Source organism: Grosmannia clavigera, assembly GCF_000143105.1.
Source record: "Grosmannia clavigera kw1407 unplaced genomic scaffold GCSC_140, whole genome shotgun sequence".
NCBI classification, from domain to species: Eukaryota; Fungi; Ascomycota; class Sordariomycetes; order Ophiostomatales; family Ophiostomataceae; genus Leptographium; species Leptographium clavigerum.
Genome location: NW_014040801.1, coordinates 323,559 through 349,708, shown reverse-complemented (window position 1 = coordinate 349,708; position 26,150 = coordinate 323,559). Strand labels below are relative to the sequence as shown.

General features: G+C 50.3%; 9 protein-coding genes across 9 annotated transcripts; 3 read left to right on the top strand and 6 right to left on the bottom strand.

Moving 5' to 3' along the window:
- Nucleotides 1–1,241: 1,241 nt before the first annotated feature.
- On the top strand, nucleotides 1,242–2,892 carry CMQ_1134 (trypsin-like serine typically contains c-terminal pdz domain protein; the record flags this gene model as incomplete). Its single annotated transcript, XM_014318213.1, has 2 exons — nucleotides 1,242–2,088; nucleotides 2,150–2,892. 2 exons carry the CDS (start codon nucleotides 1,242–1,244, stop codon nucleotides 2,890–2,892), a joined length of 1,590 nt encoding a protein of 529 aa, XP_014173688.1.
- Nucleotides 2,893–3,972: 1,080 nt separating this feature from the next.
- CMQ_427 (fructosyl amine: oxygen oxidoreductase) lies at nucleotides 3,973–5,253 on the top strand (the record flags this gene model as incomplete). The annotated part of the gene is made up of 1 exon (XM_014317506.1): nucleotides 3,973–5,253. The coding sequence occupies one exon, from the start codon at nucleotides 3,973–3,975 to the stop codon at nucleotides 5,251–5,253; it is 1,281 nt and encodes a 426-aa protein (XP_014172981.1).
- Nucleotides 5,254–5,537: 284 nt separating this feature from the next.
- CMQ_1704 (caib baif family enzyme) lies at nucleotides 5,538–9,471 on the bottom strand (the record flags this gene model as incomplete). The annotated part of the gene is made up of 9 exons (XM_014318783.1): nucleotides 5,538–5,650; nucleotides 5,717–6,000; nucleotides 6,622–6,641; nucleotides 6,844–6,956; nucleotides 7,016–7,254; nucleotides 7,306–7,591; nucleotides 8,256–8,589; nucleotides 8,652–9,034; nucleotides 9,189–9,471. 9 exons carry the CDS (start codon nucleotides 9,469–9,471, stop codon nucleotides 5,538–5,540), a joined length of 2,055 nt encoding a protein of 684 aa, XP_014174258.1.
- Nucleotides 9,472–11,459: 1,988 nt separating this feature from the next.
- On the bottom strand, nucleotides 11,460–12,012 carry CMQ_863 (uncharacterized protein; the record flags this gene model as incomplete). The annotated part of the gene is made up of 3 exons (XM_014317942.1): nucleotides 11,460–11,480; nucleotides 11,541–11,782; nucleotides 11,835–12,012. 3 exons carry the CDS (start codon nucleotides 12,010–12,012, stop codon nucleotides 11,460–11,462), a joined length of 441 nt encoding a protein of 146 aa, XP_014173417.1.
- A 330-nt stretch (nucleotides 12,013–12,342) lies between these two features.
- CMQ_998 (c6 zinc finger domain containing protein) lies at nucleotides 12,343–14,643 on the top strand (the record flags this gene model as incomplete). Its single annotated transcript, XM_014318077.1, has 1 exon — nucleotides 12,343–14,643. One exon carries the CDS (start codon nucleotides 12,343–12,345, stop codon nucleotides 14,641–14,643), a length of 2,301 nt encoding a protein of 766 aa, XP_014173552.1.
- Nucleotides 14,644–14,706: 63 nt separating this feature from the next.
- Nucleotides 14,707–16,465, bottom strand: CMQ_1154 (benzoate 4-monooxygenase cytochrome p450; the record flags this gene model as incomplete). Its single annotated transcript, XM_014318233.1, has 4 exons — nucleotides 14,707–15,695; nucleotides 15,762–16,014; nucleotides 16,082–16,254; nucleotides 16,324–16,465. 4 exons carry the CDS (start codon nucleotides 16,463–16,465, stop codon nucleotides 14,707–14,709), a joined length of 1,557 nt encoding a protein of 518 aa, XP_014173708.1.
- Nucleotides 16,466–18,276: 1,811 nt separating this feature from the next.
- On the bottom strand, nucleotides 18,277–18,855 carry CMQ_367 (uncharacterized protein; the record flags this gene model as incomplete). Its single annotated transcript, XM_014317446.1, has 1 exon — nucleotides 18,277–18,855. The coding sequence occupies one exon, from the start codon at nucleotides 18,853–18,855 to the stop codon at nucleotides 18,277–18,279; it is 579 nt and encodes a 192-aa protein (XP_014172921.1).
- Nucleotides 18,856–20,244: 1,389 nt separating this feature from the next.
- Nucleotides 20,245–21,362, bottom strand: CMQ_1718 (aldo-keto reductase; the record flags this gene model as incomplete). The annotated part of the gene is made up of 3 exons (XM_014318797.1): nucleotides 20,245–20,626; nucleotides 20,695–21,244; nucleotides 21,311–21,362. The coding sequence occupies 3 exons, from the start codon at nucleotides 21,360–21,362 to the stop codon at nucleotides 20,245–20,247; spliced, it is 984 nt and encodes a 327-aa protein (XP_014174272.1).
- A 757-nt stretch (nucleotides 21,363–22,119) lies between these two features.
- On the bottom strand, nucleotides 22,120–23,846 carry CMQ_881 (serine beta-lactamase-like superfamily protein; the record flags this gene model as incomplete). The annotated part of the gene is made up of 5 exons (XM_014317960.1): nucleotides 22,120–22,507; nucleotides 22,574–23,489; nucleotides 23,540–23,603; nucleotides 23,659–23,784; nucleotides 23,844–23,846. The coding sequence occupies 5 exons, from the start codon at nucleotides 23,844–23,846 to the stop codon at nucleotides 22,120–22,122; spliced, it is 1,497 nt and encodes a 498-aa protein (XP_014173435.1).
- Nucleotides 23,847–26,150: the final 2,304 nt, after the last annotated feature.

Here is a 26,150-nt window from a genome sequence, read left to right as displayed (position 1 = left end):
CTCTGGATGCCTTTAGCAGCCTACTGCCCTGGCGAAACTGAGGAGTACGGAGTACCATGGGCGGCCTAATCCCATGATGGGGTGGACGCGTCACTTCTTCCGTTGAGTGCGAGGGGCACTTAGGGATTACGAAGTACTCCATATCCTTTCAAGTCATGTCTTAAGAATAAACGGGGCGGTCCTCCATTAAACTGGTTACGCGAACTCAAGTACTTTCCCACTATCTTTACGACGTAGTGTGTCTTCACCGACTCTAAAACCTTCCAGCGGTCTGGCTCTCCAGGAGGGGCTGCAAGATCGATAATATAAAAATGGCAGATGCTGTTACGCCGTGTTTGTAACTTACAATTTTTTTCCAGTGCCAAAAAATCTGCCCCACTGCGATGATAATTACAGTAGTATTGCTAGTATCCCTTGCATACGCAAATCTGCCGGAAAGCGACTTAACACCGAAGACGGCGATACTGCAAAAAGAACCCGTACTCCGTACGGGGTAATACAGGGCGCCATTATAATGCTCACAAGAGTGTGTTTTGTCGACATATGCATATGAAGTCATAGAGGACCATGCATACCACTCACGGCCATAATAAGGGTCGTGTTTGTGTAATTGATACCCATCCGTTCGCGCGTTCATTACTTCTACTGTTAGGCCTCATCTCACCGGGAATCAGGCATAACTCACTTGTCAACCCGATATCTATCGGATCGCAGTACTATGTATGACTTATGGAAACAGGCTGTGCTTTCTGTTATTCTTATGCTGTTATCCAACATAAGCCCGCTTATAAGAGGTGGAGGCGATTTTGCCTCGCCTCAGTCAAGCTACTGTATTTTTTCTACTCTCTACCCTACTTTTAGCACTCTTTGTACTCCGTAGTCTTGCAACACCTGCCTACTACGGACGCTCGAAGCGGAGTATGCCGTTGATTAATTTGCACAACGACTGTCCGATTGCTGCATTCGGCAAGGTCGAACTAGACTTCGACCGTTATTATCAGGCAACCGTTTACGACAATCCTCAAGGAAAATTTTGAACTTTAAAAGCGACTTTCGGTTGTAAATCGTTTTATCGCCCGCCTTCTTGCTGTCCACTGGATTTTGCCGTTAGAACGACGGGGAATGAAATAAAGAAAAGGAGCCAAGACGACGTGGCGATGCAGCTTCCAGACTCACCGGCTATTTGGCTGCGTCTCGCACCGACCTTTTCCACAAATGGGGCCAGCAGCCTTACAGTCCATATGACCATTCGGCAGCCATCTATCGCTGCTGAGCGACCGGCATTACTGTTCAACACGTTTACTGACAATGTTCCGGCCCCGCATTTGACGGAAGCAGCAGTAGTCGCTGTCGATGATAACGGCCGGCTTCCTCTCCAATTCGTTGACCTGCCTAGAGCCGGAAGAAACACACAGCAACACTGGTACCTCGGCAGGGCAACTAAGGGTGACATCGTTCTGACTTACAATGTGCAGCCACGCGAAGTCGACATAAAAACACCGGTGGGCTCTCGGATCGACCTTCGTCGTGACCAGGGTGGCCTGCAAGGCGTTGGCTATTGGTTCTTGCCCCGTGTCCTTTCTGATGCTACATACACAAACATTGTGCAGTGGTTGCTGCCAAGTGATGCACCAGCGGGCACAAGGTGTGTTTGGAGTTTTGGGGAAGGACCTAAGCCCATCTATCTCGTTGGACGTACAGACATCACGTGGAACTCGGTTTACATGGTAGGCCCCATCTGCAGTTACCCGAGTCTGGGCGAATCGTCCACGGCAGAGTGCGTCTGCTACTGGTTTGGCTCTATTCCAGACGATCTCGACAAGGTGAAAGACTACAACACGGAGCTCTTTCCCAAGATGACGGACTTTTTCCAGCGGGAGAATGAGGAATATCGCATATTCATCCGCAAGGCTCTCGTCGGATTCGGTGGGTCGGGATTTCTGGGAAGTTATGTCCTAGAATATGACACTTCCATAGAGGAGGAAAGTGACGCAGATCTGAAGCGGTTATTTACACATGAGATGGTGCACAGCTTCTCGACATTGGAAAGCGAAGACGACGGGTCTAGCAACGAATGGTTCGAAGAGGGTTCGCTCATCTCTACTTACCGCTCCCTTCTCGTTTCTGGCACTGACAACATGCGTTTAAGGTATTGCCGAGTATTACTCCGTCGTACTTCCTTACCGCTTTGGCATGTGTGGGAAGCTGGACTTTATCTCGGACGTCAACAATCTGGTGCAGGCCTACTTCACCAGCCCGAGGATCAATATGCATATTGACGATGCGGCCGCGGGGTTTTTTGCGGACTGGTATGCTGTCTGGATTCCCTACAAGCGCGGTTGCGCTTATTTTATTCTTATCGACAGTCTTTTGCGCCAGGAAACACAGAACCTGGATATTACGAAACGCAGTGTGTTCGATGACATCATTATCGATCTGGCCAGGCGAAAGAAAAAGGGGGAAAAAGTCCAAAGCAAGGACTGGCTGGCCCAAGTCCAGCGGTATCTTGGGGCCTCGTCAAACTTTTCGGTCAACGAGCACTATCAGGGAATGCGGAGAGGAGAAACTTTGGACTTTTCGGCTGTCTACTTCGGAGACGCACAGGCTCGTTTTGTGCGCAGCTCTATGCCAGTTTTGAGCTTTGGCTTCGATCGCAAAAGTCTGCGCACACGTCTTGTGACAGGCGTTGTGACGGGCTCAGCTGCTGAGCGGGCTGGCCTTCACGACGGTGATGAAATCGTCAGCGCCTCCAGTCACAATCGCTGTGCCGAGTTTGGCCAGCAACTGTATAAGCTCATTGTCAAAAGAGGTACCCAAAAGCCTCTGATCACGGTGGAGTTTCTGCCGAGAACAGAGAAGAAAGTGCTAAATTGGGAGTTATCGTGGGAGTAAAACCGAACCGGCACCACTGCTGGCTGTTCAGGACTGACATATTTACTGTATTCTGAGAAAGTAATTTCATCATTGCAATAGTAAAAGTAAAATGGCAAAAAATAGACGCCTGGCTCTGGTTCGGAATTGCCTGTAGAACAGGCGCACCGGGATTTGAGCCCGATGCGGGGGTCGAACCCGCAACCTTAAGATTAAGAGTCTTACGCTCTACCGATTGAGCTAACCGGGCGGATTGACAGATTACTAATTATCCACCCCTTTGACTCCTCTCCACCTCTCAGCCCCAGAATTCAATGAGACTCTGGCGACAACGGGAAGATCTGTGGGGCAGCTCCAAGTTGCTCGCACCGGCCTCGGCCTCTCCCAACGTCCGTATGTAGGGTCAGCCTAGTAATCTCGGCGGCAACGGCATTTGGTGAGGCCGACAGTGGGCCTTGCGGACCGCGACCCAAGCGAGGCGAGTCTGGTAGCAACACGACCGGTAGGGCCTCTTGCAGCAGTGACCTATCGGTCGCTGGCGGTCAGAAACAAGAGCGACCAGTGTAGCAACGACGACAGGGAGCTTACCAGGGCACTCTCCTCAACTTTCTGTTAGTCAGCAGGTGCACAACTGGAGACGATTCATAGTCGTGTCTAGCAGACCGAAGCCAGACCAAAAATCGTCAGACGAGCGGGGATGATGGGGTGAAGACAGAGGGAAGTTTACGAAAGCCGGAAACCGTTATCTGTCTTGCTAATCACGGAGCCAACAGAGACGGCCCAACAGGCAGAGTGTTGGTGCCCCACAAAAACGACTGTGCTTTCGTAATTGGAGCCGGCACTAGATCGGCTAGTGGCGTCTATCGGTGGCGTGGTTGCAGGCTCTTTCCTAAAGCAGCTTCGAGGATGACGATACAACATCGCCGAGTCTGTTGAGCTTCATTTCTGTGTGCCTATCTGGATAGGGTGTCTGGCTCCGGGTGCCGTTCTCTCTTGCTGTCAACAGCCACTCATTCTCGTCCCTCAAGGCGCCTCATCTTCTTCCTTTCCGTCCAGTACCTTATCTCCCCCAACTCTTTCCTTCTTACACAGACTCCTATCATGCTGGACAAGCAGAGCCGGATCGTGATTGTCGGTGGCGGCACCTTTGGTCTGTCGGCGGCTTACCACTTGGCCCGTTCCGGCTACAGCGCTGTCACCGTGCTGGAAAAGGGCGCCGCCATTCCAGGGCCGCAGTCTGCCGCCAACGATATCAACAAGATTGTGCGCGCCGAATACACCGACCCGTTCTACTCGGACCTGGCCCTCGAGGCCATTTCCGCCTGGACGGCCGACACCGTCTTTGCGCCGCACTACCACCAGACTGGCTACCTGCTGGGCGTTTCCGGGGCCGCACCCGAGGTTGGCCGCCGCACCCTGGCCCTGCAGCTCGAGAGCCTGCAGAGCCACCCTGCTTGGGCTGGGAAAATCGAGCATGTGCGCAGTCGTGAAGATCTGCACCGCGTTGCACCCGCGCTTGACGGCGATATGCCCGGCTGGTCCGGCTACTTCAACTCGTTTTCTGGCTACGCCCACTCAGCCAACGCCTTGCGCGCCATCCATCGCACCGTCCTCGATCTCGGCGTCCAGGTCGAGCTGGGCAAAGATGTGGTCGAGCTTATCTATGAGGCTATCCAGTCCGGCCAACCCGATCAGTCATGTCGCTGCGTCGGAGTCTCCACTGCTACCGGCCACCGCTATGCCGCTGACGTCGTCATCCTCACCCTCGGCGCCAACGTCGGTCGCCTTCTTCCCGCTGTCGGCAACCAGGTCGTCGCCAAGGCCTGGGCTCTCGCCCACGTTCAGCTGACCCCCGACGAGGCCAAACGGCTGCGCGGCATCCCCGTCACCTTCATGCGTGACCTCGGCTTCTTCTTCGAGCCCGAACCGACCACCGGCCTCTTCAAGGTCTGCGCCGAGGGTGCCGGCTTCTCCAACTTCGTTCCTTCCCTCGGCCTCTCCGTTGGTGCCTCCGTCGAGGACAGCGCCCTTCTCCCACCCGCTGCTGAGGCAAAGATGCGCCGTCTGCTGGCCCAGGCTTTGCCCACCCTCGCCGATCGCCCCTTTATCGATGGCCACCTGTGCTGGTGTGCCGACACTGCCGACAGCGACTATGTCATCGACACCGTCCCCGGAACCACTGGCCTTGTCATTGCTACCGGTGACTCCGGCCACGGCTTCAAGATGTTGCCCATTGCCGGCAAATGGATTCAGGAGGTCGCCGAGAAGGGCCACCAGGACCTCCCTCGCTGGCGCTGGAAGGAAGGCGCCGATGCGAGAGCCGCCGACAAGCACCGCTCCGGCGAGGTTGTCGACATCAACGACATCAAGGCAAAGATATAAGACGGTATAATGCGAGTAATGATTTAGAAGATTGAAAATATAGAGAATACAAAAGTCATGTTGCTCGCTTCCAACTGAGCTCCGAATGCTCTCATTTAGTCAATCACAACTATCTCGTGCTCTTCTTTAGTCTTGTTTTCGCCTGGAATGTCGTTCTCCTTGTCCTGTCCATCTGTCTCCTGCTCGTCCACTCCGACAGAGCGGCGTCTTTTTAGCCCGTGGATAGGACTGTGTCGAGACGTCTCACACGTATCCTTAGTGTCACCTAGGCGCTGGCAGCAGTCCTAAATGTAGCCTTCAGGGTATTCGCGGCGCAGCTCGTCGCTGTCGATGATGCCGTGACTGTCCTCGTCGTGGTCGCACCAGACTTCGCCATCGTAGTCTGGCTCCAACTGGCCTGGGTTAATTCTGCATTAGCACAACTCTTCACCCACTCTAAACTCTGCCTTATTAAGCTACATACCGCTGTGAAAATTACAAGCAGTGTCCGAGTTCTCGTCTTCAGTGTAGATTTTTGTGCATTGCTCGCAAACCATAACGTCATCGTCCCTCACTTTGCGCTTCGTACTGCAGGTGCTATTTTCCGATAGCGGCCGATTCTGTTCAGCGACATCAAAGTTTGCGATAACTTTCATGGCATCTTGCCTGGTTCCCGGATCCTTGCAGAGTGCAATCAGCACGAGGTGGGCAGTATGGTCAGATATCTCCACGATGTGATCCGGCTCCGACTTCAGTCTTTGCCAATGGCTATACGTATATTGTGGAGTGGCCATGACTAGAATCGACTAACAATTCTATGTAGCGCCGGACACTATCGTTGTTTGTGGTGAGGTAAAGCCGGACAACTTTTACGCGCCGCGTCGTGTTCACCGTACATAGTACTCTATACCCTTGCCACTTAAAACGTGACGCGAAGGGCATGGGGTTTACTGGAGTTCACACTGTTCTTCACTAAAGCTACAACGGCAAGTCAGAATCAATCCCTATTCCGTATACCCATACGACACAGAATGACCGGGGTGAGGTCGGATTCGAGCAACGGCGTTATTACTGCAAGGGCAGAATGGTTATTGCAATTAAAATAAGCCCTTTGGACTCCGTATGCGATCTTTATTTAAGTAGGGATCTCTTCAAGTAATCTGTCACGTAGTGAATAAGCTTTCATTTCAGTTAGTACACAACTGTAATCCATCCCCAACCATTTCGTACACGCTTCAACCAAGAGCTACATTGTATTCCACCTCAAAGGAAGCTTTCGGGTCATTCTTGCGCGGCTTGAAATCAACCGTCAGCCCATCTTTCACCGCAAAAACGGAGTCATCAGAAAGGTATTTCGACTCTGAGTCGAAAATTTGTGTAGTAAGAGACTTGTGGCCCTTTGCCTCGACCTGTTATATGTGAGAATCTATTTTGTAAAATACAGTGCATGGCAAGACTTCTTACAATAAAATGTATGTGGGCTGGTCGCCATGGGTGACGATCGAGCATGTCCAACAGCTTTCCTGCTGGTCCGTCATTGGGAACCTATTCTTTCGTTAGTTTCTTTCCTTGTAGCCTGAATACGAATGCTTGGCGATGAAGTCAACCTACAGGGTATGGCGTCGGTCGCAGGCAGTAGAAGGAATATCTCCCTTCGGCATCGGTGATAAACTTTCCTCGTAGGTTGTGCTCGCACTGATCGTCGTCTTGTTGTTCATATAAGCCTGAGACATTTGGGAAACAATTAGTTGAGTTACGACCGTCAAGTCATCACATGTCTCACCATTGGTGGAAGCCTGCCACACATCCACAACTGCATTGGGTATGCCCTTTCCAGTATCGGCGCTGGTGATTTTCCCAAACATGTAAGCCGTCTTTCCATCTTTCGGAGTGTTGAAAGAGATTGTTGTGCCGTTTTCGCGAACAGGCGTGTCGCTGCGCCAAAACGGTCCCAGAATGGCGGTTTGTGTCAATGGCTGTGCTGTCCGAACCGCCTGCTGGTATGTAATATCATCCACCAATCTATTACGTATCAGTAGTTGTATTGGTAGGCAACAGGTCAGTTTGACTCACGATTCCAGCCCGATCACATCGCACACTAGCTGTCCCTCATTTCGCTTTTCATTGCTCATTTTGCCAGCTTCGTTCAACACTTGCACGGCAAGCATCCACTCATCCGTAGTGAGCTGCACCTCACGAGCAAAGTCATGAATATGTTGGATGAACGAGGACATCACTTGGCGCAGTCTGGGGTTCGTCTTCGGGCCCATTGCATGGATGACATGTTCTGTGAACTCCTGGCCAAGAGTGCCCCCTACTTTTTCAGCGCCAATAGCACCATTGCTGATGTCTTTGCTGTCTTTTGTGAGAGTCATGATAGAATATGTTTCGTTTGTGTGGCCAAGATGTTAGTCCCTGCTGATGAATCAGAAGTTTTGAATTGGCGTGGGTTAATTGACTTTTTCTATAGTAGAAAGGTGCACCCCGGCTTGTAAAGCTATTGTGGGGAGTCATGAGACTGCACGGCTTGCTGTTGCCGGTATAGCACGATTGTCGGAAGCAAACTGAGCTAGTCCTTCGGATCGGATAGTACAGTACATGGTATGATACCCAACCACCGGTTTGATGGCGGGGCCCCGGCGGGTCTCATCATCTCTTCTACGGCACTTGCTTTGGTCTGGGGTTTCCATTGATACGTGGGGTGTACCTCATCGTACGTAATGCGTTCGGAGCGTCCATTGGTGCCCAGGTATTCTGTACATGATACACAATCTGCATGTCTCGTTACTTTTTTTAGACACTTCTGATTTTAGTGATACCTGCTTATAATTATGCCGTTTTCTTAATATCACTCTCGTCCTTTCCGAAATCCCAAGTAGGCGCGTCGCTACCATTTGGCCTGGAAGCGCGCTGAAAACCCAACTCCAAGCCTTGAATCTCTGCCACAGGCTTGACGACAACGACATCGGCCCCGTACTTGCTAGAGAACCATGTTTCTAGTACGTTATCAGAGCTAAAAACACCCGGGTAGTTCTTCTGCATACTGAGCAGTGCAGCACCAGAAATCTGGTCTACGCTATGGCTGTGTCGCATCTGAGACAGGCTTTCTCCGGCGGATTTGCGCAGGGACGCCTGGACATCTGCAGGATACAGTCCTGCTTTGAACAAGAGAAGGTCGTATTGCATCAAAGATGCCATTCCGTGCCACGACCCGCCAATGGTAGCACGGTTGTAGAGTCCTGTCAGAGCCGCGATGGCGCCAATGCACCCCGTTCCATAGTCTGATATGGGAAACGGAGGCACGATAGGCTCATCAATGCCCATAAACTTTCCTTGCTCCCACGCCAGTCCCGTAACCTGTAGAGTCACGTCAGCTAGCCTTTACATGTTATAGGCAGCAACAAGAACCGGAAACTCACGCAGTCTGCAATCTGCTGCCATCCTGGTCGGGAGGCCCATTCGCCTTCATAGCCGAAGCAGTTTTCATTGACGTAAACGACCCCGTGTCCTCTCTTCTTTGCAAGTTCGGTCATGAACTGTGTTCCATATCCTAGTCGGCTGAGGGCTCCAGGTCTGTAACCATCGAGGACGACGTCCACATCTTGGACCAGTTCCTCAAATAGCCGCTTTCCCTCGACCGTTTTTAGGTCGATATTAGCGGCATGCTTCCCCATGTTTCCATCCACTTGGAAAAACGGGACATCGCTGAGATTGGGGCTTGTGATCTTCAATACATCAGCCCCATACTCGGCCAGGATGCGGCCCATCGTCGGCCCGGCAACAATTCGACAGAGCTCGAGAACTTTGATTCCCGAAAGTGGTCTGTTAGTCGTTGAACGAGGCAGAGAATATGGGGCAGTTTCAGTCTCTAGATTTTCGACTTTCCATGGCGGTTGAGTAGAATTCAGTTTTCCCTTTCGATTTGTCAACAAATGATAAGAAGGACTATGACACACTCATATGCAGGAGGTTTGGCCGTACATGGGGAGTGAGTAAAAACTCTTCATGCTTGAATGCCGGCACGCCAGCTTGCGTATGCTTGGCATTGAGTTCTTCCAGCTCTTCGATCGTGTACTTCTCAACATGGGACTCAATTGTATCGACGATATCTTTGTGCTCCGTGAGATCCGGGCGGAAAGGCTCTAGTCCTATCATTCGCAGTGTTGTTGATGCTTCCAAGGAGCCGTGAATATGGTAGTATTGCTCTGGCCGTTTCGTGCGATACAGATTTGCCGACATACGGCGGTATGGGTTGGACTGTGCTTGTAATAGATCGGTATCTATGAAACTTGTAAGTTTCTTCTTCACACGTGTGAGAATACCCAGACAGTGGCATACCGACGAGGTATTTCTTCACTTCGGGGTTCAGTTTTTGGTAGCCGGCGAGTCGAGTAAGATAAGATTGGAACAAGAAAGCAGTGGCTTTCTCAAAGTTTATTGTTATGTGACGGGAACGAGGAGCTCCATCTTTCAAGTTCTGCAAAGCGCAGCACAATGAGGCTTCTATTGCTTTCAGGGCCGCTGCTGTTTCAGATTCCTTGAAAGGAATAGGAAAATAGGGAAAATCCTGTGTGGCCGTAAAGGATACATTGGTGATGATGTTGTCAACACCTTTGGGTAAGGTAACAAGGTCCTGTATAATTCCAAGTATCCGCTTAGTCTCCTCCAATGAGGAGTAAGTTGTAGCCATCGAGAAGCCTATACCGGTAAAAACGGGCAATCGTATGTTGAAGTTTGGGAAAATGGGTATAGGCAAAGACTTCGTTTATTCGTAAATCTATATAAGATTGTCTACGTACACCTTTTGCCGACACCGGACAGGGAGCTAGTATAGCGTGCAATTCGGATGTCTATAATGCAAATTGTACGGAGTAGACAAGTTTATTTCCAACTGTCTTCTCCTTTGCTCCGTGAGGACAGTGGATAGCATAGCTTTGCTGTTGAACCCCACTTAAGTGCATCGGGTCGGATGCAGCACATCGCGTCGCGAAGAAGCCGAACGCTAGGCTAAGCTAAAAGCATCCGAGGTATGATTTCGGATCTGGCCTTCGGCATTTCAGACAACTGATTACAAAGATTGTTTATACCGATGGTCCTCGCCATAGCCGACGAGCATCTCATTTACTAAGCTCGGATATACAAGTGATTTTCGTTTCAAAACCATTCTCTGGTGAAGTTGGAAGTTGTTATAGTAGCCCATCATGCCGTTTCTAACTCTGAGCTCGTCTACAGAAGAATTGTACTACGTTTGGCGGCCCTCGCAGGGACCATCTGATGCAGGACTGACGCTTCTGTTTATTCACGGACTTGGCTCCTCAAGCTCGTTTTATGCACCGGTTATTCCGCGTTTGGTACGGGAAGGATTTTCATGTTTAGCATTTGACACGCGAGGTATGATGAGCTTACACTGCACGATATGTAGCGACCGAAGATTTCAATAGCTAATATCACGCTGTAAAACATTAGGTAGTTGCTTATCTAAGAGTGATGGCCAAAGCCAGTCTGTTGCGGGCATTGCCGAAGATGCCAAACTGCTTCTCAAGGCCCTGAACATTCCCCAGAAAAAAGCCATTGCCGTGGGCCACTCAATGGGAGGTCTGGTGGCGAGCACTCTGGCAATAGAGTGCCCATTGGCAGGAGCCGTGCTCATTGGCTCAGTTACACCGAGCAATGCTCTTGCCGATGCATTCACGCAGAGAATCAAGACGATTGAACAAGGTTGGAAGCAGCATGAAAGCTTCTGAATGTGGGACTAAACTGACCATTATCCATGCATAGAAGGTATCGAAGCTATGGCAGACAGCATACCTGTACATGCGACGGGCTCGAATTCAACGCCTACGCATCACGGGTTTATTCGAGCTCTCCTCTTATCGCAAACCCCGGCCGGGTATGCATCGCTTTGCCGTACAATCGCAGCAGCACAGACGCCAAGTTACGAGCAGGCACAGTGCCCTGTATTGCTGATTGCCGGAGAAGACGACAAGGTTGCACCTGCGCATGACCTCAAAGCTATTATGCAAAGGTCCGTTTTTCACCCAGTGCAGTTTATTGACCTATAAACGTCAATTTGATATCTAATTTTTGCGACACAGATGGGGTGCAGGAAAACCAAAAGCGCAGCTTCAGATTTTGGCTAAGGTAGGCCATTGGCACTGCGTCGAGGCTGGGGACAAAGTTGGGGAACTGTTGATGGGCTTCGCAGAGAGTGTATCCAAGTCTCGCTATTAAGCCGCTGCGCCGGTGTCCTGTACTGCAGTCAGTAGTGTGTAAAGATCCGGTAAAACAACATTGAACTTTATTCTTACCAAGTATACTTGGTAGAACTGATGTTTCCACTGTCCGTTTGTTTCTGTCAATTGTGCTCGGGCGGCCCATTCCTTTTCTGACTCGTCTCCCGCCTTTGTCGTATATTTTACAGTTCCGTACAGCATAAACTCATTAGATATCGATCCAAAGGGGAAGATCTTGTGGACGAAATGTTTACGGGATGCCACATTGGACCACATGAGCTGCCTCGTACGGAGTATCGCTTCCGGGGTATGATCAGCTGAGGAAACGGAGAATTGGTCAATTTGGTTAATCTTAGACGAATAGCTTACCTTCACTACCGACAATGGTCTTGGAAGCCAGAATGAAGGTGGCATCGGGAGAAAACATGTCGCAATATTCAGTGTGGGCTTCGGGGGTGTCAGATATCCTGTAGAAGTCGTTAAAAAACTGGACAGGGCCGGCGATAGGGCCGCAATCCTGAGGAAGCTTTGCGTCTATGTAAGCCATGATGAAGGGACAATGCAAAAAAGTAAAGATAAGTTCCAAAAGTAGTAGCTCGTGTATCTGAAGGCGGACGGGACCTTGGCTCGGCAATCGATACTCTTTATACTGTCCAGCGTGATTAGTAATCAGAAACGGACCTGGCTCGGAAACCCGGCAATAACAACCGCTATTGTTAGTGGCCTGACGACCCGCCTATTTCCAGCGCACCCTGAGCACTAACTGTTTGGCATTGGCACGCTGAGTGCGGGGTATCTTATGGGGTTCCCCAGGACGCCCCAGCACGATAAAATGCGGTGTCGCTGCTAAGTGAACGAGTCGAACATGAAGTAGTAAATGCCACAGTCGGAGGAAATGTCCTCGCCGAACCCGACCTCCAGGGAGCGCCGCCGCTGTTTGCAGGCCTGTGGGACCTGCAAACGTCGCAAGGAGCGCTGTGACGGCCGACAGCCATGTGGCCGCTGCAGTTCACGTGGCGTGCCATTCGGATGCAGTTTTTCGCGTTCTCAACCGCCGTTACAAAAGGCACAAGCCACAAGTCGGTTGCGGCGACGGGAACCGCCAGCGATACCGCCCACACGACGTCAGCTGCGTTCGATTGACATTGGTCAGCCATATCTGGGCGCGTCCAATGGCACCACATCGTCTCTGGGCGAAGCCGCGGCCCAGCAGCATCGCCGTCCATCGCATGGTTCCATTCCGCGTCCTTTGCGTCCTGTCTCGCTTGCGCCCGTTCCACACCTCTCTCGCCTCATACAAGCAGACAGGGGACGTAGCCTCTTTTTCGTTGGTGACTCGGCAAACCTCTGCTTTCTGCAGATCATCCGACGCCTGGTCCACAGATCCGTGGGCGTCTGCTCCTTCACCGACGATCCCGTGCAACATGTCTTTGTCGAAGCGGTTCCGAATAGCGGCCAGACTGGCTGGATCGTGTCTGCTCTGGAAAACCGACCGACGACCATAGCAGCAGCCGAGGCAGCCAACCTGCTCAATTGGTTTCTGCGCTCGATCAACGCTACATTGTGCATGTTTGACGCCGTCGAACTGAGGGAAAACATATCACAGTGGCTCCAGCAGCAGTCCAAAGAGGAGCCGTCGCACAATGACCCAAATGCCGACAGTGTCATGCACCAGTCCGTGTTTTTTCTCATCTTGGCCATTGGCGCACAGGCGAATCCCGAAGAAGACGACGACAGGGCGGAGAAGTACTTCAACCACGGCCGCTATCTCACCCTGTCGGAAGATGCTCTGGAACCTAGCGTTCCCACCATCCAGGCGTACATTCTCATGACCGTCTTTTTGCTCGGCGCCTCCCGTCGAAATGCCGCGTTCATGTGTCTGGGCACTGCCGTCCGTGCTGCATATGCGCTTGGCATCTACCGAAGCGATGTCAACTCCGTGTTTGAGCCGGCAGAATGTGCACCACGGGAACGTCTGTGGAAGGCCTTGCGCATCTTGGACCTATTTCTCAGCACGTCCATGGGACGACCACCGTCCACTTCCGAGACGCGCAACACCAAGGGCGAGACAAACTACTCGGCATCGACTCACCTCTGTTCCATCTTTGAGGCCATCCTGACTGAGGTATACTCGATGCGCGCAGTCTCTACGGCCACGGTCGAAGAGATTAGTCAGCAACATCGCTTATGGACATCACGCTTTGCGCTCGGCCTCGCCGCCGATAGCATTCCGCCCGAAGAGTATGTGGATATGGACGGACTGAGGATGCCCAACATTGGCCTCGTAAACCTGAAAGGGGCGTACTACTGGACCATCATGCTTCTCTCACGGCCATTCCTGGTCGAGCACGTGTCCCGACACATTTCTCGCCAAACCCAGACACACGATCGACCCCAAACTCCGTCTCCTGTAGCTCAGACAGACGATATTCTCACATATGCATGCATCGACTCGGCCACGCGGGCACTGAGCATACATCGCCACCTTCTCACGGCAGAAAAGATTCCACGGCGACTCCCCTTTGTGGCCAACTGTGTCTTCGTCTCGGCACTCGTCCTAGGGCTGGCCCAATTTGGTGATTTCGACCGGACCTTTCCGATAGGAAAAAGCCTTGCCTTCGGACAGCAACTCTTGGCCCTCCTTGGCCGCCACGATGCCGTATCCAAGCGATACGCTGCGATTGTAGCCGATCTGCAGATTGCATGTGACTCCTATGCAGAATGTCGGGCACGTTACAAGATGGAGCGGCATGCCATACTCATAGGCGGCTTATTCGGGACCGTGGATGACCTAAGCACTGCCCAAGTGTCAGCGAGGACCCCGAACGCAATTCTTCAGGATGACTACCCTAATAGCCACTCGTCACAGGATTGCGCCGAAATGGACCCAACACCCACTTCAACAGGATCGGACGATCCATTTAGCATGGGCCGAGACGGAAGCACTGTTGAAATTCTGGCAGACGCCACTACAAAGAGACCAGATGACCATGGTTCTTGTGCTAGAGATGTAACGGACCTGCAGCGGACTCTGGAATTCAACGTGGATGATGACGCTACCCCATTCCCCTCAACACTATCAGAAATGTTTCTATCAACGTCTCCACGCGTGCTCAACTTCGATTCCTTCGACAGAAATCTTCCGCTATTCTCAATGATGGATGGCACCATGATATAATAACAGAATAATTCGCTTAGTTCCTGTCATTGGTGCATCTTGATCAAACCATAAGCTGCTATGTCACGTCACCTGGCGTTTTTCGAGTCTGCAGACCAACCCCAACTGGCGAGAAAACCAGGAGGAGAAGATTACAAACTCTTTGGGTACCTTGGACGGCAGGATCTTGTAGCGCAACACCAGCGTGGCGACAACTTTGTAAATTTCCAACAAGGCCACGTTGCGACCGAGGCAGATCCGGGAACCCCCGCCAAAGGCGAGGTCGGCAGCATTCATCTGGCGCAAACGTCGTTTGTAAGTGTCATTGTCTTCACCGTCATTCTTCAGCCAGCGCTCAGGGAGGAATTCGTTGGCGTCTGGACCCCATACGCCTTCGTTCCTGCCCACAATGTACGGGTTGATGCCAACAGCCGTGCCAGAAGGCACAAAGCTGCCGTCGGGTAGTGTGAGTCCAGAGTCGGGCACATAGCGCTCCAGAGGCATACACACGGCTGGGTGCATCCGCATGGACTCGCGAATGACAGCATCGAGATAGGGCAGCGCACGAGCTGAGCTGTATGGTACCACGCCTTCGGGCTCGAAGTTGGCAGCGAGGACCTCTTGCTCGAGCTTTTTCAAAGTGTGGGGATTTGTCATCAAGAAATGGAATATGGCACGAAGAGTGGTTGCGGTCGTGTCAGCCCCAGCGATCAAGTTCACCAAAAGGGAGCACATAATGAGGTTCTCGTCCACTGAGTCAGGAGCCATCTTCTTCGCCTCAATGAAGTGGTCCAGAAAATCACGCGTCTCGACTTCTTTACTGTCGAGATCCTCTTTGAATCGCCCAAACATATGCTCGAGAGCGATGCGATTGGCATTCTGCAGATTTGGTGGACCGATCCGCTTTATCGGGTTCTTGGCTAGGAGGAAATCCAAAAAGGGCATCTGGCCGACCATGGCAAAATAATGTATTCCTTTGTCGGAAATTCGGATAGTGTCATCCACGTCATCGGCCTTTTCCATGAAACCAAATCGGGTGCTAAGGGTCGCAGCGCTGATGAAGTCCCAGGTGTCTGCCGGTATGCGATGTCAGCAATTCATGGCCCTTCAGAAAACAGCATTCGATAGTGGTAGCCTACAAAAAGCAATCCATTCTCCGAAGTTGCAATCTTTGCCCTCGTTTTCCCCGTCCATGAAGCGATGCTCTAGATGTCTGCATAGGTCGCTAAGAACGTCGTTGGCACGCGTTTCTAGTTTGAGAACGCTGCTCATCGAGTAGTACTTAACGATCGGCCGCTTCATGCGGGCATGTTCGGCTTGATTCGACGTACTGAACACGTCGTGGGTTATTTTTCCATCGACAACAACGCTGAGGCTTTGATAAAACTCGGTCTTTGTCACTTAGCGTCTGATACGGCATATGCGAAGGAATCTACAAGAACATGTCTGTTTGACCAACCTTGTTCCACTTGCCATCGGTGCTATACAAAGTCTGGATCAACTCTGGATAGTCTAGATCTAGTAGATTTGGGCCGATACGGACCACTGGGCCATATTTCTCATGGAGCCTCTTGATGGTCCACTGGTACTTATCAGTCGAAACTTGATACAGTCTCCAAATATTTGTCCACCCTGAAAACACGGGTTAGAAGTTTTTATCTTGCACATCCCGCCGACGTATCGTATTGTGTCATGGCTTACTCGCCCAGAATGGTCCAGGAAACGTTCTCAGGGGAGAAGTGAAATGGATCACCAAAAACCACACCAAGACAACTACCAGAACAGTGGCTCCCACGAGAGGTCGGTTGAAGCTGTGTTTCTTTTCCGATGAGAGAAATTCCATTGTAGATAGAAGAGAAGTATTATTTCAGAAATATGTTGGCCAGCTGAGAAGGAATGCTTTAAAAGCACGGCGCCCAATACTTATACCAAACGTATCATATGCCAGACATACTAAGCGATAACCTATGAAAAACTACCGAAAACACCTACAGAGTTAGGCGAGGCTCGCCTCAACTGGACCATGGGGTAAGAGTGCATCGAAAGGAAGCGGGGAACCGGATGATAAGAAATAGGGTGTTGGTTTTCAAGACACCCTTTCGGATAATTGACGCTTTTGGATAATCTTCCCAGACAGCCGCCACCATCGCCGTCGGTCCCCACACCTCCTATAGGACTGACAAAGAACGACGGAGCCATACTACTCAAGCACGTAGTCAACACTGGATAAAGCCACCAACGTATAGCACTTGGCAACTATACCATCATACGAACGAAGAGGCACACGTTCAGCACTCAAGTTTGTGCCATACCGCAATGTTCTGGGACGCGCTGGTTGGAAGGCTCAAAAACTGCAAAACTTCTTAGTATACTGAACTGGCTTCGGTCCAAATGATGAGTGCTACCGAATAAAATCAAGTAAACGTAAAAGGTGTACAGCCTTCTTCCTTTTTTTTTTCAGCTGCCTGTGATAGTGGCGCATGCAACCCCTCCCCGTTTCATCACGTATACGTAGTGCCCTCTGCTATTGGACACAGACGCTGAGACATTGCATGCAGGTGTGTCTGCGGTGACCTAGACTTTGATCCTGCTGGTCTAGGCCTGCTCCGGACGTGGGAAATCATTCAATCTGTCTAATTATCTGCAGTACTCCGTACGGATGTCGTTATCGAAGTAAAGGATCCATGACCACTCTGTACAGCGGAAATGTACGGCACTGTTGCGAATGAACTAGCAAACTAGAAGCATCTAACAACCCCACAGCTGACAAGATGAAGAAAATAGCTTGTGGCGGACCCACCAGAGCAATAACATTCACAACACGACTTTGTTTGTCACTCAACGCATGGTAGATAGTGCGTGCGTGCACGGCAGTGCACAGTACTATAACGGTAGTTAAGATGTTATGGTATACAAGTACAAATGTATACACACAACCCAGTTGGGATAGATCTAGTACGCAGGTCTACACTAAACATAATGTCCTTTTTTTCTTATCTTTGCCAACCTTCTCGTCATTCCCTCTTGTGGCACCCCACAATCATGGAGATTATTCCTTGGTATAGCTTCAAGTACACATTCACTGTAAGCGAAAGTCGGGGAAGACCTTAGCTTACGCTAAGCGAGCCATATAAAACTACTAACTACCCGCCGGAAGGCACCTCTATTAAATAAGAAGGCAGGCGGCAGGTGGCTAGTTCGAAGGGAGAGAAAGAAAAAAGCCTTGCTGGAGCACTTTAGTTTTATGCAAGGATAGTAAAGCGATCCCACCCGTCTTAGATTTATGCAGACTTGCCTACATTCTTCAAAGCTGCTTATTAAACTTTTACACACTCTACACAGTATTAGGAAACTAGTACTCGAGTACTAGTACATTAATAAGCGAGACACTAGGGCAGTAACGCCTTTATACTTTATTTATAGCATATCTAAATATATACTTATTTATATAATTATGCTGTGGTTACAGAAGCACCAAATAGCGGATTTTAAAATAAGGCAGAATTAGGCAGTGCCCAATATATTAGCTGCTGTCTATCTATAAGTCTAAGAACCAAAATCGTAATACCAAGAGTAAAAGCCAAGCAGATTATCTAATTAAAACCAAGTATGAAGTAGTCTTGAAGGACAGCCTCTTCATCTGCTGCTTATCGCTTAAGCGATGGCGGAGATGTGGAAGGCCGTAATGGGGACCAAATACGGGCCGTTGCTGACGGTAGTCTTGCTAGAATAGGTCTCGCCCATCTTCCAGTCAGGGTTGGAGTAGTTCCTCTTGCTCGTAATCAGAGTAAGGTTAACAGATCCAGCGGCGAAGAAGGTGATAGGGTTGGTCGCATCCGGGCAGGTCCAGGTCTGGTTGACGCTAAGGAGAGCAGACGGGGAGTCGTAGGCGAAGGTCGTCTTGGTGTTAGTGTCGGTCCGGGGGTCAATGCACTCGTAGACAGTGTTGCCGTAGAAGTAGTCCGGGTACTGGACCGAGTCGCCACTGCAGCCAGAGGAAGACTGGAGCGACAGCAGGCCCGGGTTCGAGATGTTGAAGGAAACCTTGCCGTCGGCGTTCTGGTGCGAAGGCGTGGTAAAGATCTCAGCGGACTCGTACAGGAAGAGAGTCATAGACCAGGCGAAGCCCTCGGTAGCGTTCTGGCAAGTGAACTGCTCGGACGGGGCTGGAGCAGAGGGCATAGCTAGGGCGCTAGCCGAGAGAGCAAGAAGAGCGACGAAAGAGGTCTGCATGTTGGCGGTTGGAGATTTAAAGGTAGAAAGATAAGTAAGGGTAAGGATAAGAGTAAGGATAAGAGTAAGGATAAGAGAGAAAAAAGTATAGACGAAAGATAGAACGGAAGCGCAGTCTTATACTTAAAATTTGCCTCTCTCTTCTTCCGTTCTTTAGGCTTCCTTCTACCTTACCTACAACATAGCCCGTCGTTTGAATCTGCGGTCAGTTTACAACGTATGACGTAGGGGCAGAGCCACCGAATACGATACGTGTTTATCGAACAGCATCGGAATACGAGTTAGGAATAGCTATGGAGCATAAGAACGTGCTGTGGATTGACGGTAAACGAGAGAACACCTAACCAAACGCCCCATTCGGCACTGCCAGCTCCACAATAAAGTGGTGTGTTCTCCGTAGGGCAGTGATTTCGGCAAACAAATACCAGCTCACAGCGTCTCATTCGGCACCTCGCTGCCGCTAACCTCGTATTAGGTGCTGATCTTGGACGCCGATCGGATGGCAATGAAATTAGTGGTCCCGATAGAGGGGCTGAGACAGCGGGAAACTGCCGGGAGCGCCGATCGCATACAAACAGGCTTGTAAGGGGGCAAAGAGAAAGGCGTACGTCGATAATTTAAGGCGTACTTACGTTTATCGTTATATGCTGAAGCATTCACAACCCTTTTTATATACATACATTACAACAACCAAGATTCCTTTTGCAAAAAAAGGAACCTTTGGTTTCCATCTGGTTCGCATTAAACAGATATAGGTTGCGCAGGAGAATAATAAAAAAACGTTTAGTACATAGGAAATACGAGACCTCCTTTAACGGCTGGGCCATTTTGCAAGGAGCCGATTTATTTCTCCGCCTCGGACAGCGGAAAATGTCATCGGTGCAGCAAATGGGGCTGGTGCTCCATTTCGCTCTGCACAAGCTAGCTAGTTGAAAGTGTCCCACCGACTTTGCTAACTCGTCAGCTGTCTTGCTGTCCGGCATGCACAGTGCCCGGCGGGATGTGATGACAAGGTCATTGATGCGGATAGACATAGGTGTCAGTGTGACGTTGGGCCTCCACTCTTGAGTTTGTCGATCATGGCGGCAGCTTGATGATGGTGCGAAACAGTGATGAAAGGTCAGAGTGCGAATCCGTGCTTGTTGTTTGTGGGTGGGAGACTCTCATCTACTTGAATTGACCGCAATGAAATATAGATTGTTTCTTACTTCTTTGTTTACGGTGAGCAAACGGAGGCGTTGGTGAGTGAATGTAAAGGTTTTTTTTTTAAAAAAAAAATATCAGACATTTGACCAAGTTTGTCCATCAATCCACATTTTTGATCGTCGCGAAGTACTATTTACTTGACAAAAGCGATTTGAATATGGCCGTTTCCTGACTGCTCCCCTTCTACGTTTCAGTCGGAAGGTGAGAAGGGTACCGGTCGCCCTTGACTTCAAAATTGCTGATTATGTCGTCGATGGTGTCCATCTCCTCGTCCGAGAAGTCGACAAGCGTAAGATTTTCTTCCAGCCGCTCGATCGTGGTAGTGCCAGGAAGCGGGACAATGGTCGGCATGCCAGGCCGTCTAGACAGACAGCGGACCCAGTTGATGGCAAGCTGGCCGGTCGTGCAGCCCTTGTCGGCAGCAATCTTTTCGATCTGCTCCACTAACTTCAGGTTGGCTGGCAGGTTCTCCTGCGAGAATCGCGGCAACATCTTGGCCACCCAGTTCAGGTCATCCTGTGACTTGATATGTCCGGTAAGGAGTCCGTGGCCGATGGGAGAGTAGCTGTAGAGCAGAGTCAGCGAAGGCAGGCGGACAAATGTGAGACGAGGTGGCTGGGCGGCAGCACGCACGCAATAACCGGTATGTCATATTGTGAGCAGGCTGCAGTCACACCGTTTGTGAGGACTTCAGGCGAAACAATGCTGAGCTCGATCTCGACGGCTTCGATCTTGGCCACCTTGGCCACCCGATGAATCGACTCGGCGCGCACCTCAGACAGGGAGAGATGACCGAGCTTGCCCTCCTTCTTAAGTTCCAGCAGCGACTTGACTGAGGTCTCCCATGGCGTCACGCCGTCATGGCGGGCCAACTCAAAAAGATCAATCGTCTTGCGACCCTTAAGTTGTTCCACGCAGTCGTTGACTGAGCGCCGCACGTTGGCCGGCGAGCTATCAAAGTGGAACGTGTTCGGCTTGTCCGAGCCACCCTTAATGCTCAGTACCACCTTGTCGGCATCCTCGGGATACTTGGCAAAGTATTTTTCTAGCAGCACGAGGCTGTTAGCATTCTCGGGCCCGTAGAACTCGCCTCCGTTCCAGAAGAACGCTTCAAGCTCGATGGCGCGGCGCAGAACAGCAAAAGCCTGCTCGTCATTTACACCGCTGCCAGGACGCGTCAGGCCTGGTCAGAAGCATAGAGTTAGGGAATTGATAACGAGGAAGAAAGGAGGAGATGATTGCTACTCACTCATAAGGCCAACGCCAATGGGTCCAACTTCTTTTCCAATTATCCGAACCATTGTTTTCTATTGTAGCAACTGCTTTCGGGTCCGTTGTTAGTATAATAGCAGAACCCGAATGAAATATATCGTGGCCTCCAGCTTCTTATAGACAATATATCACTGACGTCAATAAGAGACTAATAAATCCGGTGCCAACAAAACGGTATCTGGACTTAGCGGAATTATGCGTCGCGGGAAAGAGCGATGCGATTCCACTATCCACCATCAATAAGATAACGTGTTAGTGATGATCGTGTCGCTTTGATATGCTACACGAATTGCTGACTGTTTTTGTCAGCCCTGTCCATGATCAGACATATGTGAAAGAATGGCCCTGGCAAGTACTTGTTGGAAAAGTTGGGTCCTACTAGGCGATAGGCATTTTCCTTCTGCTTGGGTGTCTGCGTTAAGTAGTGGTCTTTTCATGAACACAAAGATGTAAGCAAAAATATCCCGATGAATATCGAGAAGCTGCACGGCCTTTATTTCGTCGAGAAGCATGCGCTGTTACTGTTGAGTGCATGACACATCTAGACACTGATTCCTGCCATTTAGTTGGACTGTCTGAGCTTTGTATAATCTAGTTTTACGGTCTGCTATTTGGTCTTGATTTGCAGCCAGGAATTGTCATAACCGTAGAATTAAAAAAACAGACAAGTCCAACAAATACCCGTTATTGCAATACAAGGAGTGGAAAACCCCTACCGTTGTCTGTCGAAACGATTCTCATGTCCAGCGCAGCACGGCACAAGGCCTCAAGCCCGTCCAATTTGGCTTATTTCATTCGACAAAACCATGTTGTAATGCTGTCCCCGAATTCCACGCCTAACTTGTCGGGCACGCCGGTCTCATCAATCTCGAGTTTAGCCTTCGCTCGTACCGGTATCAACTCAATGATATCTGCTTTCAGCAGGAAATTATCGCCGTCAATATGCTCGAGAAACAATGGGTCAAGAGGAAGCCTCCCAGGAAAGGCTCCTTTTAACACCGCCTTGTCCTCGGTGTTGTCTACAATGATAGATCCGTAAGAGGGATGAGAGTAGGTTGCGCAGTAGGTTGAAATAGGAGCTGAAGATGGCTTAGGTGTCTCTGGCCGACCAGGAAACATTATACCTTTAGCCCCTTTGGAAAAGGCCTTCATGTCCTGCAGTTCTGCAACCGCCCTGTAAAGAGAACATGTTAGCTCTAGTGTCTAGATATTAGAAATAGGCAAACCCATTTCAACATACTTAGCAACAACGTCGGTTCTTTTCTCCCGTGGTACAGACAACAGCTCGTCAATCAGATGCCACATCGGTGCCTCGATAGCCTGCTCACTTGTGACATTGCACATGCCCACGATGCCCCATTTACGCTCAGGCAGGTAAATAAAGCTGGAAACTGACCCAACCAGTCCGCCCGGGTGCCATAAAACCCTCTCTCCGTGGTACACGGACATGAACCAGCCGAGACCGTAGCAGACCGGTCCTGTAAAGCGAGAATGACTAGCCTTCTGGATCATATGAGCACTTGTCAGGGCGCTGTAGCCATCTGGAGAAATGGGGGCGGCCTTGTCGATGAAGGCGCGGATCCATTTGGCACAGTCCGACACGCTCGAGACCATGCCACCCGCACCACTGATGCCAACATCGTCCCAAAATGGCATTACCTTGAAGGACTTGGACTCTTCGTGCCACTTGTGCGGTGCAGCTAGCTTCGTCTCCGGATGAGCCTTCTCATAATCCAGAGCATCTGCAATGCTGAGAAAGGTGGCATCCATCCCCAGAGGCCTCCAAAGCCTGTTTGACATAAAAGTACCGAGGTCCTGTCCGGACTTCTCCTCGATCGCGTGCGACACGGCCCAGTACATGTGGTTTGAGTACTGCCACTTTGTGCGGAGTTCTTTCGTCAGCTCAAGATGCCTCAGGTTTCGTACGTTCTCCTTGACTGAGTGTCCCCCAAGGTCGGCCCGGTGTGTGGCCAGTCCCGTTCGATGGCAAAGACAATCCTCTAGTGTTACATGTGCAGTGGCATACGCATCCTGGAGAACAAAGTCGTCCGGGATAAGCTTACTCATCGGTGTTTCCCAGGTAACATCCGAGTGCTCCTCGTTGTCATCCACAAGCAAGGATGCAGCTGCAGCCGTGAACGTTTTCGTGGTGCTTCCTGATGTTGGGTTAGAAAGGTTACAACAGAATGCAAATAGCGCACTGTACCTACCGAAAACATGGTGTCTGGAGTCACCCGGCTTCCGGAATCGACATTCGTGACACCATAACCCTGACACGGAAGCAGATCAGTAAGCATAATTTGGCAAGACGTACGATATAAATACCTTTGACCATATCTTATCTCTGTCGAAAACAGCTAGCGCAAGTCCTGGAACATGCAGTTCTGACATTGCCTTGGCGACAAGCTCATCGACAGTCGTATCAAACGGACTCTCGCCCACATTCATGGCCTGTTTAGTACAAGTCAGACTTCAGATGTATGCGGGCCCAATCGGCGCGCATATCTCACCATTTTGTCTCTGATTTGGGTTCAATTCGAAGATCTCTTGGAGAAATGAATGCGGAGCAGAAACAATGGTCGAGATTTTGGAACCTTGCATACGATGGGATATTTTGGCCTCTCAAGTGTATGCGTGATACCAGACGGCAATACGAGGGGCCTTGTGGCGGTTTACATACATTTCTGGCCCGGAAGCAAGAGTACGGGGCGTTATTTGGCCCGGACATGTGATACCGCATTCCGTGCATATCTCAATAGCCGCTTTTGAGAGTAGTCTGTATATGATTAGTGAAATAGATTTGACTTTGATGCCGTAGTACACAACTGTGAGCAAGACAACTCCCTAGACTTTTTTTCACTAAAGAATACAGCACACCGAAACCTCTCTTCTCCGGTCCAAATATCAAAGTATGCCACAGTCCGGATACTTGACAGTAATAACTGCATTAATTACATCTAGCTGCACATTTCGCCTTGTCATCAGCATGTGTGCACAGTGCTCCGTGTGTGGATATGCTCCGGTGACAGAATCGACAGCAGATTTTCCCCGGCCAAGCATTGCTCGATGCATTTTTTTCCAGAGAAACGTGCAGTGTCGCAAATGGTACTCGAACTCGGTGTACAGTCCGGGGAACGCGCCAGTCAACGCTACATCCTGCGGCAATGAATGTGTCTTGTTACGATCCAGCCAATATTCCCACCCTTTCAGGTCCCGGAACTCGTCCGCTAGACTAGCATCATAACACTCTGTTGGGAGCCAGGAGAAGGAAATAATATTAAAATGACAGCCCGCGGCCTGTGCCATAGCTGTCGAGTTGCCGCACGGCGAGACCATGATCCTTGGTGAGTTGGAAGCGTAAATTGAGAATGAACGCGCCACGAAAAAAAGAAGACCACATGTTGAGAGAACAATGTATACGAGCAGGAGCCAGCCTGTGACACGGTTTCCAGAACGATGAACTTCTTGCAACTGGGGAAGCTCGCCTTCGTCTGTTTCTGCATAGACATGTGCGTACTTCTGCTCGCTCCATCGCCGCCAATTCCACCGTAGAAATTGTGAAGAACTTTGTATTGCTTTGCGTGTCATTGTAAGAGGAGTGGGAGGTTTGTTCAGAAGTGCGAAACGCAAATTTTGCCTAGCTCTTCAGAAGAAAGAGTAATGCTGCTGTTCCTGTACTGTCCGCAAACTGACAACAACCATCACATCGTTAGGAGAGTACACAACGATACTGGTACATCGCAGTCGGTTCCGAGGCAGTGTAATGCCGGGGTTTGTGGCACTTACTCCGATCCTTGCAGCCAAAACCTGCAGGCTTTTGTCTTACACGACAGCGCTTCGCACAAACTCGCAGATCGTACGATTCTCGTATATGCAGTAAGCCTGTACCCGTTCTTTTGTCAAGGACCTTCCAGAAGCGGAAGATCACTGTCACATCTTTGGTTGATGATAACAAGCTATCAATGCTTGGCACGTCTGCGGAGTAGCCGGCCGAGAGGGGTTGCATTTACTAACCCGAAACAGCTTAAATGTACACGGCCTTTATACCCGGCCGATAGAATCACATATTTCGGCCAGCATGTGGGCCGTTTCACAGAAATGAAAGCCGAGAGCTGTTGCATTCAATAGTTTAGCCCTACGACGTGAGGAAGTCAGGCAATAAAAATTATTATTACCCGGCCGAAAGATCGTATGCGGCTGATCTACTCCCCGTTTTATATGGGCCATCTGGCACTCCCGTTTCCGCCAAGCCCCGAATTCAAGCTTATTAGTGATAAAAGCAACTTTGTTTTTCTACTCGCTCCCACCCTTCTCCAAATAACCCTGCGGGTCCAATCTGTACAGCTCCAGCTCGGCATCTCCTTCCTCAAACAGAAATCTTGCATCGCTTCCGTCATGATTTGAAGCCCATTCAACAATCTTGTCCCAGTTCAGGCACACATGTGTCCCTTGCAATTTTGGAAATAACCCGTGTCCCCGTGGGTCAATGTGAAAGACAACAGGTGTTATGTCCGCAGAGCACATTAAGCTTTGCCGAATAGAATCTAGACAGTGATCTTAGAACAAAATGATTAGCTGTGGCTCCAAGGAAGGAAGATGGTGTTAGAGGGGATCAGCTATACCCCAATGCATCCAATTCAGGGTCGTCTTATCCTCTGTGCCGTCTTCGCTCAACTTCTTGTCATACGGGTAGTACTCCGGCCAGAAATGTTTGCGAATAGAACAGAGACAGTGGATCTGATGAAATACGTCGAGGTTGATTAGGTGTTCCGCGTGATTGTCCAGGTTGGACATTGTGGGCTCAGATAGACGGAAAG